General features: G+C 41.0%; 1 protein-coding gene across 1 annotated transcript in view; it reads left to right on the top strand.

The window, feature by feature from the left end:
- The window catches only part of SNX18 (sorting nexin 18), a gene marked incomplete at its 5' end in the record, with an annotated part of 20370 nt that extends 16265 nt beyond the window's left edge, over positions 1–4105 (top strand). The window contains one exon of the mRNA XM_009894221.1: positions 3338–4105. Within this exon, the coding sequence (XP_009892523.1) occupies positions 3338–3591 (254 nt within the window). The remainder of the gene's footprint in view (positions 1–3337) is intronic.
- Between the last annotated feature and the right edge of the window lie 11837 nt (positions 4106–15942).

Raw genomic sequence — 15942 nt, forward strand, 5'->3', positions numbered from 1 at the left:
CTGCTCTCTGTCCCCAGTTCCCCCACCCTGTCCTCCTCCCCACTTTCGTCATTAGAAACCTGTGTGGATCATTGCACCCTCAACATCAATGGATCTCTGCTCTGGCTCAGGGTTTCAGTCATGTAGATTAAAACACAAGGGCTGTAGGCTATGGAGAAGTGTCTGGGGAAAACTTGGGATAAAATGGGGTATGTTATTGTTAGTAAAGCTGCTTGCAAAGCCATGGAAACTAACAACGCTTTTTTCTAAGATTTACCGCACTGCATCTTGCAAAGTTCAGTAGGTTCTGAACAAATTAAAAATGACATTTTAGAACAAATGATTGTTTGCTTCTTAAAATAAAGCACATGGGCTTTTTTTTTTCTGTGTCTGCTGGGAAGGCTCTTTGATTGTCCTAAAATAAGCTAAAATTTTGCCTCTGTTAAGTTATTTTGAGAATGTTTTACTAATAATCCAACACTTCATTTAAAGGCACTTCAAAAAAACAAGCAAGTTGGTACGTAAGCATATGTATTAGCTTTTGTTGTATATTGCTGATGTATTGTAGTCTGCCTGGGTTTTAAAGCAATTCCACTGTAGGACCAGTATGAATCCATATGCAGTAAGAGAGAAGTGTGAATGGTTGCAAGTTTTCCTCTTGGATTCCTTTCCCTAATTGTAAATCTTCCTTTTTTTTTTTTTTTTTTTAATGGGAAAAATGCATAATGTGTAATATGTCTATTCTGGAAGGCTTCAGTGTTTTGTAATGTGTGAGTTTTGTTGATGTAAAATAATTTGAAGATCGTACATGCTCCAGAAATTAGTTATGCTTTCAGCTGGTGATGCTGTAAATATCAGTATTTTTCAGTATTTTCAGTTTTTTTCTTCCAGTTTAGTCATTCTAGAAATAACATCTAAAGTTGTTTCCCACGTCACGACTGAAGAGTTGTCATGTTTATTTAACCAGCTCCATCTGGCTTCCAGTAAGTCCCAAATTTCAGTTTTTCATAGCCGTGCGTGGAATCCTGCCATGCCCACAAAATGCAGAGAAAATTTCTGCTAAGCCTGGTTTTGTTTGTTGAAAGAAGCGTCCTTTTGCAGAAGAGGGGATTAAATATTTTTCAGATCGTGCCTTACCTCGCAGATTCCTCATTCCTCAGAGAAGAAAATAGAGATCTTCTGTCATGGTCCCACTGCTGGCACCACTGCACGTGGAGAAGGTTTTTTGGGGGTGTTTTTTGGGGCCAGGCTGGAGATGATGAGGTAAATGAGCCATAGCAGCCTGTGCCAAGCTTTTAGCCACCGCTCTGGTGGGCTGTGGGCATTGGCAAGGTGTGGAGCCAAGCCCTGCCACCACCTCACAGCCCCCCCGGGAGAACTACTGCACTTGGCCTCTGCCACTCGAATACCAGCGTCCTCGGCCGTGCAGCCTGCAATCTATGCTTACCTTGTAAAAAACCTCCCTGCCACAGTTTAAAAAAGAAAAGGAAAATCTTTCAGATGGTCTTTCTGCAAGTATGTCACGCTGGAGGGGACTTTCTTATTCTCACAAGTGAGATCTCATACCAAGGCTGTAGAGAGGAGGTGCCGTGCGCAACACAACCTAAATGCAAATTAAACAGAAAAATATGATTTTTAGAGTAGAGAAGTACTGATAACAGAGGGAGTATTCTCCAAGTGTTTGCAATTAAAACCACCCCCCACAAGTTAACAAGTTGTTGGAAGTTGAATGGAGAAAAGTCACGCATGCCTCTCTTTAGGAATTCCAGATTTTATTTATAATGCAAGACAGAACACCTATTGAATTTCAAAAATGCAACAAACTCCTTTTCCCCAAGTCTGCCAAATCATCTGATATTTTAACTTGCTTCTAGTGAGAGTGTACCTCAACCTTCTGTTGTACCTGACTGCCTGGTGAGGGAGGGCTGGAGATGGGCAGGGGGTGAGCTGCAGCAGGCAGGGCAGCTGGAGAAGGGCCTGGAGGAGATGCAGTGAGCAGTGGCCATGCTCCCCCGTTGCCTCCCAACACGCTGTGCCTGCAGCAAACCCAGACGCTGTTGTGCACAAGGTCACGCTCCAGATCTGAATTGCAGAGATGTGTCAGGGCACTGGAGGGAGGTGCGTTCAAAATGGCTTCTTAAACAGGCACAGGAAGGAAAGCACGGAAGATAGTGTTACTGCTGATGAACTGCATTTTTACCGCTTAGTGATGTTTACTACATGTGTGGATTCAGGCTGACGAGAAGACAAACCTGCTCCCCCAGCAGATAGAGTGGAGCTTGTCCCCCTGGAATATATAGACAGAGAGGTTTCTCTGATATCTTGCTGGGTAGTGTCACTGTAGGGAGTACAGAAAAGCATTTCTTCAGGGCCATGTAAAGGGAGTCCTGTCACTGAACTGTAGTCATGTGTACGGTAAGAAGCGTAATCTGAAAGGAAGGAGACTGAAGACATTACAAGTAGTTGAAGGAACCAGTAACTTAAGCTTGATCATAAAGGATGTGAAAAATGTCCTATCATTAACATCTTGTGAGAAGATAAAAGCTGTATTGGTCTGATCGGTTTTAGTTATATGAATAAAATACATACATAATATTTAAAGCAAAGAATTTGCTCTGTGGGAAATGGAGTCTTAAGACATGTCTTGGTACTCTGTCATTATATGAGTCTGCTTTGGGTGGGTCTGGTTTGGGTGATAATTCATTTTTGTAGGACACGTGCTTTAATTAGCTATTTGGAGAAGGAGACTGTCAGTTCTTTTGCTCTGTTTTTCTTCTAGCTCTTACAAGGCTGCATTAGGTATGCGTGGATATCTGCAACTTTGAAATAAACTTTTAGATTCTCTAGTAGTCAATAATTAATTTTGGGGTCTCTGTAGTGTGAAAGCAGAATGGTGTATCGGCAAGATTTTGTGTATTCAGATCTTTTGACGCTTCACAAAGATTGAGAAAACTGATGTTTCACAAAGTCCAGTTTCTTAATGAGGTTATTTTTCTGGTGTTTATGTAGGCTTAAATTGATCTGACTAGTTCCTGCTACCGGTATTTTTATCAGTTATTCTCTGGAGGACACCGTCTGATTTTTAAGGTTGTGAAATAGGCATGCTTTACTAACTTTTGCAAGCTAAAGCCTTAAAAAAGCCTGATTTTTTTAAACGAGATTCACTTTTCTGTGATTTTTTTATATGAAAAAGCTTTTATTTTATTCTTTTTCATTCATATATATATATATGCACACATATAAATACATTTAGAATGAGCCTTATACAAATCCTTGTTATTAAATCCCTTGTTAAAGAACAGTATTTGAGTCTACATTGTCCTCACAGTTCAACTATTTTGTTTTGTTCTTTACACAGGAGCCCTTACCAAAGTAAAGGAGAGTAAGCGACATGTGGAAGAGGGAAAGATGGAGCTCCAAAAAGCTGAGGGCATTCAAGAACGCTGTAACATTATATCTTTTGCGACCCTAGCAGAAATTAATCATTTCCACAAAATTCGTGTGAGGGACTTTAAATCACAGATGCAGCATTTCTTGCAACAGCAAATACTCTTTTTCCAAAAAGTGACACAAAAGCTAGAAGAAGCTCTTCACAAGTATGACAGTGTTTAATCTCTGAACTTTGATTTGTGGACTTCCCTCAGCATGAACGTGACCCAGGCGGCAGAGCAGATGCTGCTGCTGCTGAAGAACTTGCCAGTGGTAGACGGTGGTACAAGGATGGTTTTGTGTTCGCCTGGAACCCCGGTTTAATCTCCGATTATGTAGAAAGGAAACAGTTATAGGGCTATGTAGTAGAAACAGTACCACGCATTGTAACTAAGTTATACTGTGTATGCCTACACTACCATTGTAACTTTTTTGAAATAATGAGTATACTATTTGCCTTATTGCTTTTTGAAATATGGTATTTTAGTGCATACTTTGTAGACCTCAAAACCCTTTGGGTCTTTAAGGAAGCTGGCTAGATAAGAGCCTGCTTCAGATGCCTTTTTACTTTCCTAGATTTGGATTTCCTAAATTCAAGTGATTCTCTGTTTACAGACTCCTACTAGAGCAGCTATGTGATTCTGTGCCTTTAGACTCTATTTTTCCTTTTCTAGTAAGTCACATTTTTATGATTGAATGAATGAAGGGTTGATGCCTATGACAGGAACTGATTATGAAACCTCACATTGACTGGAACAAAATCAGCTGCCATCCAGTTTGCACAGCAAATGCTGTCTTACGACAAATGTTGGCTTAAAAAGGAGAGCTTAAATCTATTCACACTTTCGCTGAAAATGGAGACTAGTTGTTATATGTACCAGGACATTAAGCACATATACAAAACTACACCACTTAATCCCCTTTCCAGAATGAATAATACAGTAAGGGGTTGTGTTTTTTTTTTTAGTATACAGCATTACTGTGAGTGGAAATTTGAAGAGCTAGCCTAATAAAAATGGGGATATGAATGCAAGCTATGTGGCTGGGACATTTTTTTAAGTTTGAAATGATCTGCTTATTTTTCAGTTGCTGATTCAGTTTAACTTGAGACTTGCATCTACATTGCCAGTTGTCTGAGCTGAAACTCCACTGTGATTCATCAGTTTACTAAGTTACAAATATTTGGGGATGTTCAGTAATATAAATTATCTGAAAAAAGTCGTGGCTGAACTGACTTGGAAAAAAGGTGGCATTTTTATGTTTGTAACACTCAAGAATTAACAATTGTCTTAATTTTTGTATAAATACTTTTGACAAGCAGGGTGCATTTATATATATGTAAACACTATCTTTTGAAGAGTTTTCTGGCTTATTTCCCTTAAGTCTGAAGTCTGTATTTCTTACCTGTTGGTTTTCTTCATATAGGTCAGTATGAAAGAGGGTTTTTATTTATCCTATTTTTTGTTTCTTCTAAGCAAAAATAACAAAAACTTCCAAGGAAGCAAAATGTTTACTTTTTTGTTTTTAATTAAATTAATCAAAGATAGCTTAAACAAATGGAAGCCTGGAAAAGGAAGTTAAGCAACAGTTACATTTAAGTACAAATCATTCCTCACCTATGCAGCAGAAATGTACAGTTCTTTCGCTCAATCATGTGAGTTTATGTAGCTTAACCACACACCTCTGTTTTAGAGGAATAAATGTAAGAATGTAGTTTTAGTTTTAAGATTCATCCCAAAATGCTTGGAGATTGCTACTTTGTGCAGGTTGTGTTTGGCAGTGCTTCTAGTACATACCGAAAGAAGTAAAATACAGAATAACAAAGAGGAAAAAAACAGTATTTGTAAAAGAACAGACAATCAGTGAGGAAAAAGTCCATTTCCAGGCTATTAAAAGAGTGCTGCAAACAACAAGGTTGACCATAAAGTAAGGACCATAGTCATAGGGCTGACTTCTCTTTATCTTCCTCGTGGCATCTTGTTCTACATTCAGAACTCACCACTTCTCTGAACAGGGCTTCCCAGCAGTACTCCAGCTTCCCGTAAGTCGTTCAGTTGTGTGAGATAGTGGTGAGCTAGGTTTGAGGTGAGTTCCATGGCTTATGTTTGCTTAGGCCAGATACTGTTTTATTAAATGTCTTTGCAGTAATAAGATCAGACTACAATCAAATTAATTATACTTGGAGGTCTTAAGACCTGTTCAGAAATTTATCTTGGTCCAGTTGAAGTACTCTAGGAGGTTGGTATTAATGACATGTACGTGTCCAGGAGGAAATTAAGCTGTGATATGTATACATACAACATTATCAGACAGGTACAGTTTTCCCAAATAAACTGTCATGGCCTTCACCTTGCTTTCTCATTTGTGAATTTTTGGGGCAGGGGAAAGGTGGGGGTGCTAATTGGTTAAACTTTATGTACCAAAAAAGCTCAACTGGATCTGAACTGTTGCAGAGTTCAGGAAGGTTCAAACCTGCATCCCTGTTAGCATCCTCCTTTTTTCCTCACTCATTATAAAGTTGGAGTTAAACAGATGTAGGGAGCCTGAATTCCATTAATGCTTACTGCACTATGTGAGAACTACAGTTTTAATTTTATTTGGAACAAGTATGACATTGACCACTCATGACTGACGGACTGCTGGATGGTGCGTTCTGTGATCTGAGTGTACTCGGCAGTAAAATGAATGTGTATTGTGTGGGACTGTGGAAGCATCCAAGGAATTCTAACAGAATCCTTTTAAATAAATAAATGTGGAGGAAAGCAAATTAGCTCTATAGCATAATATTAAATGCCTTTGTTTTATTCCATTCCTGTAATTTGTCCTTGATGCATCACAGTTTTTGCATTGACAAGTACTAAGTGTCTGATACACTTGTTGGGGGTTAGAGAGTTTGAATTTAAAGCTGCAAGAAGATCCACTAAGGTATTGGTTTATCTTAAAGTATTCTCTGAATACAATAAAAACTGGAACGAACCTATCAGGGGAATATATCTACTTAGAATCACCAGCAAGCTGAGTGTCAATAATGTTTCTATTCAGATTGTAGGGTTTATATTTAGAAATTAACAACCCGCTAAAATGATTAGAGCAGTTTGTTTCCGAGCCCTTTTGTCGTCTGATACTTGCAGAGAAGACGAGTGCTTCTATTTATGACTTCTGCATGTTTTCTAGATACTGTCTACCAGTTACAGGGTCCAATGGCATGATACACTTGATTTAGAACTGTTGGAAGACCCAGCTTAGATCACTAGGAAGATCATGTGGTCATGAAACATTAAAGACAAGCACAAACAAAATCTGGAAAAAAATTCAAAATGAAAGAATATGTTGTGTATAAAATTGATATGGTTTTAGAAAACGTTAATCAACTTCTTAAACTGAAAATTTCACATTATTTGGTGAGGCACATTTCGCATTATTTTTGGTGAATTACAAGACCCTGTTTGCAGTATCTTATTATCTTGCCAGACCTTCACTATTCCAGCTAACATCTTCCTTGCTGGTTACTTGCTCCAGCCTGAATTCTTCTGGGAAACTTAAATGAAAGTTGTTCAGCTATTTCTCAGAAGGAGATCATAAAAATAAAAAAGTTTTTTCTCCTCTTAAATTCTCTAAACAGTTTGTCTGGCAAGCTTTAGTTCTTTCATACTTTGGAACAAGGACTTGAAATTTGGCAGACTGGTTACCTTTTGCATCCTTAGATATGCCTGCTGCACTGCCTGTGAAAATTTTTCCAAATGTTTCCAAGTTAAACTAAGGTTTGTCCAGGCCCTACCGTGCGCAAGTTTGAAAGATAAATTTTCCGTAGCTCCCCTTTACTCCCAACAATCTCGCTTCTAACCTTGGTCAGCAGTGGCTAAGTGAGACTTTCTCTGTAATTGTTTTTCCCTTCATCCAGAAGGCGCTGAACCTCCCAGACCAGATGCTGAATAACGAAGCTGTTGGTAGGTCCTGGCCTGGCTGCTCGTTGAGCCTGGCCACGGGAGGAGAGAAGCAGCAGCCTGCAATGCAAGTTTGAAGCTGGGCCTGGCAGGTACAGCAAGGTGGGGGTTGGAGATGGTTGGGGAGGGATGCATGGGGACAAAGACCAGAAAAGGGCGAGGACGGAAAGCCCTGTGACTACAAAAGCCTGTTCTTCCAGTGTCTGATTATACCTTGGGCTTCCAAAGCGTCCCTGTCCCTCTGCTGTTACGAAATAGCCGTAATAAGCAGGCGCAACACGGGCAACTTAACTACTTCTGGTGGCGAGGACGGCAACGTTTTGTTTCTCTCATTAGAAATTCCTTTCTTTGCTCGATGGTCAAAGGCCTGAATATGGCAGTTGAAAAGTTTAACTGTTGTTGAACTGTAGATTTCAGGGCTGAAGGAGATGCCATAACACAGGCTCCGTGAGGCAGCGCTGTGGGGGTCGGTATGGCTCTGTATGTTCTATTATCTGTTTTGTTCCTGGGGAGGGAAGAGGAAATCTATTTAGGTAATTGCACATGACAAAAAAAAAAAAACAACCTATATTAAAGAATGCTAAGATTCATCATTCAGTAAAAAAAAAAGATAGGAAATTTCAGACTTAAAGTTGCTCAGTATATCAAGGCACATCATGATACACAGTCACATAACTTTTCCCACCACTTCCCTGCCTGATTCAGTGTACAGGGTATACAGCAGTCTCCTCGCCAGCTGAAGGGCAGGTGTTGTCTGTATAATTCTTACTTATTTTGCCACATCAGTTGTACTCTGCACAGTGAGAAAGGCAGCATGACCGTCAAGTAATGGTCTCCCTCAGCTGGCAGTGATGCTCAGTGAACTCAACTCTGTCCCTGCCTCTACCCAAGTTCTTCTGTGCAGTATAAGCCACACAAAATAAATAATTTGTATGAAGGCTGTGCTCTCCATTTTGTGTAGGCTTGAGTTTAAACCTATGTTTTTTTCTGAAAAAAGTGCCGGGCATTCACAGTTTTTGCTGGAGGTTATGGACTTTCTGCTTTGAATAGAGAAAATGCTACAAAATGCAAAGTTCTCTGGAAAAAAATAATCAGGAATTCCTTTATTTAAGGAGACCACCACAAATTAGAGGACAATTGTAATGTATTAGCTGTAAAAGGGGAGTAATAAACCCAGCTCATTTTGCTGGAATGTTGCGGATATAAACTCCTCAAAATAAATAGAATTTTCAGACATTGCTTTATTAAGATATATTAAAAAAAACCCCAAAACCAAAACCTCCTAAGGAAATTAGTACTTAGTCTTCAGAATGAGGTGTGAATATTGTTTGGGAAATAAGGGATGGGGCCATGTGTAGAGGAGTGAGGTAAAATAAGCGTCTAGAGGAATCTCAGTCAGGTACTGTTCATTCAGTGAATGGAAAGAGAAAGGCCTTCACAGAAAAATCATATGTGATCGTGTCACTGGAACCCATTTTTGATGCATATGCACAGAGAAGCTGAATTAGTCACATGGGTTAACTTACTTATGGCATTTCCTAAGTTTTGAGATGCTACTTTTGTAATTTCAGTAATTTCTCAATGTAAAACGGTGCAGTATAGTACATGCTATACATAGAAACATAAATTCTGTAATATATATGAGTAATGTAACTTCCGTATACTTCAGACTCACGCAGTTAGCTGCAGAGTTAGCAGGCACTGAGTTAATTTCAATACATATGACTTTTACATACAGCAAAACTCTTTATTGTCTGAAGTTAAAAGGCGTCTCCCATACCGACTGTCTGATAGACTGGCCGCTTAGCAACTCCATTTAAAACTAAACACTTAATTTGGTTCCACTTTGAAATCAAGGGGAATTTTTTTTTGCTTGACTACACTGGGAAGACTGTCAGGCTCTGCGAGTTGAAATTACATCCCTCCATCAACCCAGTAGCGTTCAGTCCAGAGTATTCCCCTCCTTTGCTGATTTACAATTGGATCTAACCTACAGAATTTTGAAGTTGCCTGTCAAAAAAGCTCTTTCCTGTAATTTTGATAAAAATCCACTCCTGCTGTTTTAGGGAATATGACATTAACATGTGAAATAAAGAATTGGAAGGAGCATGTATTTTTTTTACTGTTTTTAGTTTTGAAAGGCATTTCCAAGGAGTGTGAAAGCATTCTGTGAGAAGATAAAATCAGGAATTTTTAGTTCTACATTTTTTCTCTTTTGATCCCTATAATTGACAGTAACATCTATGTTTTTATTGGCAAAATAATACTGTGCATGAGGGAGCATAACAACATACAACCAAAAAAAAGCCATTAAAAGCTAGGTAAGGCAGCACAAAGTTTTATTTGTAGTGAGTTAGGGTGGCTGTATTTCTCACAGTTGGTACTGATTCGCCCCACGCTATTTTTTAAATATTTTCCTTTTGGAAAAAAAGCAAGAGACAGTTCTTTCATTAGAATTAAAGGTAGTGAAATAATGGTGTATTATTCCCCGCTTCCATTTTTAATCACTCTCTCTCGGGTAAGGGATGTAGGAGACATTTAGTTCCTTCTCTGACCTTGAGGGGTACTCTGCTGGCACTCTGTCTTTCAGGAGGGTATCATACCCATTGCCTCCGCCCCAGCACTTCTTAAGGTGAGGAGGGAGACGAGCCATGAGTGCCAGTTTCTGTTTCTGAGGCAGTTTCTGGTCCAGTTGCAAACACACGAGCAATGTTGCAAAATATCACTTGCAAAATAAGAAGTGTCAGAGTCCTCGAGTGCCATCTTTGCAGGATTCTGCCACATTTGGTGGCTTTTGTTTCAGAGAAATGTTGCAGACAAGAAGACTACCCTAATTGTTAAGTCAAAGAAATGGTGCTGACTCAATTGCGGTGTCGAGTCTCTGCCAGTTTTTATCTATCACAGGTAGATTTCATTTCATAAAATTGTAAGAAAAATAGGGAGGGTTCTTCAGAGCTTAATAAGTGTTGGGAATGCATCTTGTTTGCTTGCATACTTGTTCAGGATCTGTGAGCAAGCTGTATGGGAGGAAAAGTCCCTGTTGTCAGAGTGTTGTACCAGTTCTGTGTTGTGCCCGTGTGTAGCTACAGTGTAGAAACACAGTCTGTCCACTCGATTCATACAAACAAGACTGAACGTGCTAATGAAGCCTTACTAGACATTAAGGAAAGTCTTTCTGCTCAAGCAGAATTACCTTCTTCAGCAGAGTCTTTAATTTCAAAAATTTAGCACATGCATTTTCTTTTTTGTTTCCCCCCTCCCCCCCCTCACTGTCTCCTTGGGACTCACTGTGTGAACATGCACAGGCAGTTGCTCTCAGCAGCTTGGGCTGTTCCGTGAGCAGCATCCATTCACAAGCTGTGTGCCCAAAGACAGCTGGATCTCTGCTTTGATTAAGGTAAATGATGTGCCAGGGTACCTTTAAGCTGAATTTCGAGTGGCATGAAAATCAGATAGAAAACTGAGGTTGTGATGATGCATGTTAAACCCTGAATAAAAATGGGGCTGATGCATCGCCCTGCAGAGGTGAGCAGCTGGAGCTGTTGTCCTGTCCTGGCTGTGTTTTCCTCCAGGTGGTCATAAGCAATGAGACTTCAGTCTCACAGTGCCTTAAATACATACTTTTCCAGGCTTAGCTGTCCATACTTCCGCAGCACATGTAGTGATGAAGCAGCGCGCTGTAATTCAAGAACTGGTTGCTCACACTTTGAACCGTAGTTAAAGAATGTGTTTTGGCCAGCAGAGTTGAGCAATAGACATCACCCCCATGCCTGGGGGTGGGGAGGAAAGAAATGTAGCTGCTCACAGTAGTGACCAGGTAAAGGGCAGACTGTGCAACTTGGAGCATTGCTCAGTGTACCAGAGTGGTGAGAAAAGCCTGTCTGGAGCTGGCTAGGGTGGGAGGATGGGAAGGAAGGAGGAAGCAATTGTCTCTTTCCTCGCAGTCCAAGTGCAGACTGGGGAGCTGTGTGTTGACAGCCAGAGAAGGAAGCTGGAGGATGCTGCAGGTTTCCCTCTGGACCACTGTGAGATCACAAGTGCCCATCCAAAGGATGAAGTATCCTACAGAAGGCAATTGTGGCCACTTTCTCTTTAAAATCCATTACTGCTTGGTGTAAAATACAGGAGCAGCCCTAGGAGGAGGAAACTCTGACAGTAAATGCTCAAAGCAATGGGTTTCAAGGTCATCTTGCAACTTCCCAAGGCATTCTTCTGCACTCCGAAGATAACAAGGGAAGGAGGAGGCCTAGCTCACACAGATTACAGATGCTTGCTCCTGGGATGTATGCGTCTGAACCTCTGAGGCCGAAGGAGCTGGGATTCCCCTCCATATGGGTGAAGCACCTTCACCAGTGCAGTGTGCAGGAGGCAGTGGTGGTCCCACCGGCGTCTGTCACAGAATCACAGAATGGTCAGGGTTGGAAGGGACCTCTGGAGATCATCTAGTCCAACCCCCCTGCCAGAGCAGGGTCACCTACAGCAGGTAGGTCAGGGCTGAGCTTTACCCTGTTCATCAAGAGGACACACCTGCCAAAGAAGACTCTGGGCTGTAGGTCCCCAGGTTATAAAAATGTTAATCTGAAGCTGTGGAGGAAGGACGTAGAGGACGTAGGCTCCTGAGGGGGATGTGCTGCCTATGCTTATTCCTTCACTGGCTGTTCCGAGAAGTCCTTTTGCTTGTCTCTCTGGGGACTGTGTATTCAAATTGTGCAGGGAGCCAAGTCACCCGACGCAGACATCTGTGAGCCAGGCACCTTGAGCGAGGCTTACTGGGTCTGCATTCCTTATAGGCTCTAGCCTTAAACAGTTGTCTACTTGGAGAGTTAGGAAAATTTGTCGAAATCGGATTTAAAGTAGATTAGCTAAACCACATTAAAGCCTTGTTTTCATGTACTCATTCAGGATTCATGTTATTTCCATTTGGTGTAGTTTATCCAGCTAATGAATTAAAGCAAATCAAATTAAGTTTACTTTAATTCTGAGCAAGAATGCCCAGTGTTCACATAGAGAGTTATGCAGCCCTAATAACCTGAATTCCCATACCTAGCTGAAACATGAAAACTAGTCTGAAAAGTCCTGCACAGGAAAGCCCCCAAACAGTTTGCTATATATTCTGGGATTTATACCAAATCTGAACACTTTTTCTCACTCTAACATCTTTTCTACACTAGGATTAGAGGCTAACCTTTCTCTAATCGAGGTCAGATTCCTAATAGGAGCTATAGCAGCGTATCTACAGGAATCCCAAAACCAGAAAAGGCAGGGGGAGGAAAAAAATGTAGCTGTCTCTCAGTATGTCCTCTTCAAACCTACGTGCTCCTCAGCATTGCTGCAAATAGACTACCTCATGTGTGAGGCATGACATGGGTTCTGTCCTTCCCACTGTACCATGCCTCACTTCTGCTAACAACCCTCTGCTGAACTGCATTCCCACAGAGCAGTCACCATCCCCGCTGCCTGGAGGAGAAACAAGCCTAACAAAGAAAAACAGGCAAAAATGGGCTGGTAGAATTAAACTGACATGTAGGGTCTGTGATCTGTAGCAATTGGCAAAGTTAGCTATGTGTTTGTGGGTAAAGGTGACTCAACTTTTTCCTTATTGTTGGTGCATCAGGCATGTTCTGTCTGAAGTTACTCTATTTTTGTATAAATTTACTGTACATATATCTTCTCTACATTCACTTTTTACTCCAGTTTGGCAGACTCCGTTCTTAGAACTTGCATTAAACATTAATGAAACCTTTTTTCAAGATTTTACCTGTCAGATACGTTTTTGTCTCTTGTGAATAACTGTCACTGAGATATTGTTTCAATGGTGACTTTGAGCTCTTTCTTGGCTCATTTTTAATTCCTGCTCAAAGCTTTGCAATTTGAAAGTAGCCTGATAATGGGAAGAACTTAATCTCTATTAGTAAGAAGGTTGGGGGTTGTTCCTCTCTCTCGGGGTCCTGATAAACACCAAGCAGCCCAGAGCAGAGGTGTGTCCCAGGTTGCAGTGAAGCCAATATATAGGTGGCTGCAGTGAGCCGCAGAACAAGAATGTTTGGGATTGCATGCAAGGAGGCAATTAGAGACCTAATTCCCAAATTATGTACTTAAAATACCTTCAGCAGCCACCACTCAATCCTGGAAGCACCTAATTCCTTAACCACATACCCTTTCCGTTTGAGGTTCTTGGGGCTGTTTCAGGTGCACTTCACACCTCCCTCAAGGTTGCTCGGGACCTTGTAGGATCAAGCAGCTCATTGCTTAACGTCCATCTAAAACCCACCAGCACAGATGAATTCAGCATTTCTCTGCCTGAGTTTCTTAGGTTGTGATGGTTGTGCTAGACGCCATCTAAAGGAAAACAAAGTCTAGATTGAAGACCACTTAAGTGCCTGCAAAGTGAATTCTGATATACTTTTTTAAACCTACAATCCCTGAGTGCAGTGCCCAGAAATTGAAACCCTAAACTGAGTTCAATTTCCTATGACTGACCCTGCAGACTTTCCTCAGGGAGGAGAGTTCATGGCTCCAGAGGGATGAGTCCCAAGATCAACCTGCCAAGGGTGAGACTCGAGACCTACCAGCTAAGCCTACAGCCTCTCTCTAGGAAATTCAAACTACAAGGTGCATTTGAACTCACACTTAGCTGGAAATGCTGGTTATTTGTTTTGCTTTAAACTGCCTTTGAGTTGAAGGTAGAAATAACCTGAATAAAAGTGAGTCGATGGCAAGACTTCTTTCTTCTCAGGAAGCAACCCAATCAACAGAGAGAATGTGAACGATGACATGTCGGGGTGTGTGAGCTGTGCAAACACGGGGAAGCCCATCCTGCTTCATGGATCCTAGGCGGATTTAAAGAGGGTCTGGGAACTTGTAGGCTGAAGGGAAGCTGGTTTTACATGCTGTTGAGGTTGAGTAGCCACTGAGCATAGAGGGGTTTGAATCATATTTTCAGCACATTTTGAGTTGGACTCTACCCCTGTGTCAGTGCTTGCTGATCTGGGTGTCCCTGAGCAACGTGCTCAGCCCGCCTTGTGGAACAGGTTCGTCATCGTCTCAGCAGCAGGTGACATCTCTGTTTTAAGGTTGGAAGAAAACAAAAGATAGGGACAGACTTGCTCAGCTCTCGAGCACATTAATTTAGCAACATATGTTAGGAAAGTGGCATCCTTTGCTAAGATGAAAATACTCAATTCATGTTGACAGCAGGATCTGCCAGCTATGGTTTGTTTGATATTTATTACCCATACTGCCGGTACGCAGCAGATGCCCACATTTCTATTACTGACAACACCCTGAAAAAAAAGACAAAAAGGCTTAAATGTGATGATAATGTGCTGAAACATCTCTTCACTCAGGTGGTACTTTCTTGTCTTAATTAGAACTCTAAACATGTCAGTATACCTATATCCCCAGCTCAGTGCTAGATTTTTAGGTCATTTTACTATTCTTTTCTGCTAATTGTTTTGCGACTGGCAGACTTTGAAGTAGTGTATTTTTTCTCTTACACAAGCTGGAAAAGTGCCCAAAGCATATAAGTTCATCAGCCACCCATTTGTACCTGCTGCTCACTGTCATCTACTGCTAAATATATGCTAATGATGCTATCTAAATCTTGGGAGGACCGGGAAGAATTTGTAAATTGTGCTCATGCCAGGAAAATTAATGCTACTTACAAAGATGACAAAGAAAGCAGCTGCTTTTAGATGAGATGAATCACCACGTTGCATATTACTCTGGGGTAATAAATTATATTTTCTCTCTTGAATTCATTTTTTGGAAGCATGTGGTTATACGGCAACTATAGCATGTGAGAAACCTTCCAAAGCTTTCTGAGATGGAATAGATAGTATCAGATTTATTATTTTTTAATAGACATGTTTAAATACATAAAATTCTGCTATAAAGTGGGTTTTAAGAGGTCTTTTCACACAGTGTTTCCTAATTAGAAAACTGCAGCCTTTAAATATTTTACAAAGGTTTTTTCCTTTCTTTCAGTTATTAATTACAAGAGTCTTTTCAGCAACAGTGAGCAATGTGTGGCATGTCTGAAATGTTTATATATAAAATATATCCAAAGCAATGGAATAATATGAGAGCAAATCAAGCCAATTTGAAATTCCAATGTAGTGTAAAATAATGCAGCCTCTGTTAAATATGTTTGGTATGAAAGAACAATTTAAGATAATTGCAAGTACAGCTGGAGTTCGAATTTGTTTTAACATTTTTGAAAGATGATTAAGACATGGACACAACTGGCTGAAAACTTAGGTACTGCGTTCGACAAAGATGCAGATAAGAGTTGGACTGAAGAGTAGAGGTGGGGATTATTTTGGAAAGCAATGCAGTTCCGCTTTCTTTGGTACTTCCGTGGTGCCAGGGCAGGCAATACCCTTCCAAAGTGCTTTTTTCCAGCACTGTCCTGTTCCCCCAAACTACAACAGGGACAGAAGAGGTGAGGAGAATTGGTCAGAGACAGAGAGCAGGTATTTTAGCCGCCCCCCGTGAAGCTGGGGATGGGCGTCCGGGGGCACGGACACTGCTCTCCCCTTGCCCGGCCGCCGCACTCAGCAGCTCCCAGTGCTGGCCAGTGCTACAGGTT

The sequence above is a fragment of the Charadrius vociferus genome, unplaced genomic scaffold (genome assembly GCF_000708025.1).
Source record: "Charadrius vociferus isolate BGI_N301 unplaced genomic scaffold, ASM70802v2 scaffold70, whole genome shotgun sequence".
Taxonomy (NCBI): Eukaryota; Metazoa; Chordata; class Aves; order Charadriiformes; family Charadriidae; genus Charadrius; species Charadrius vociferus.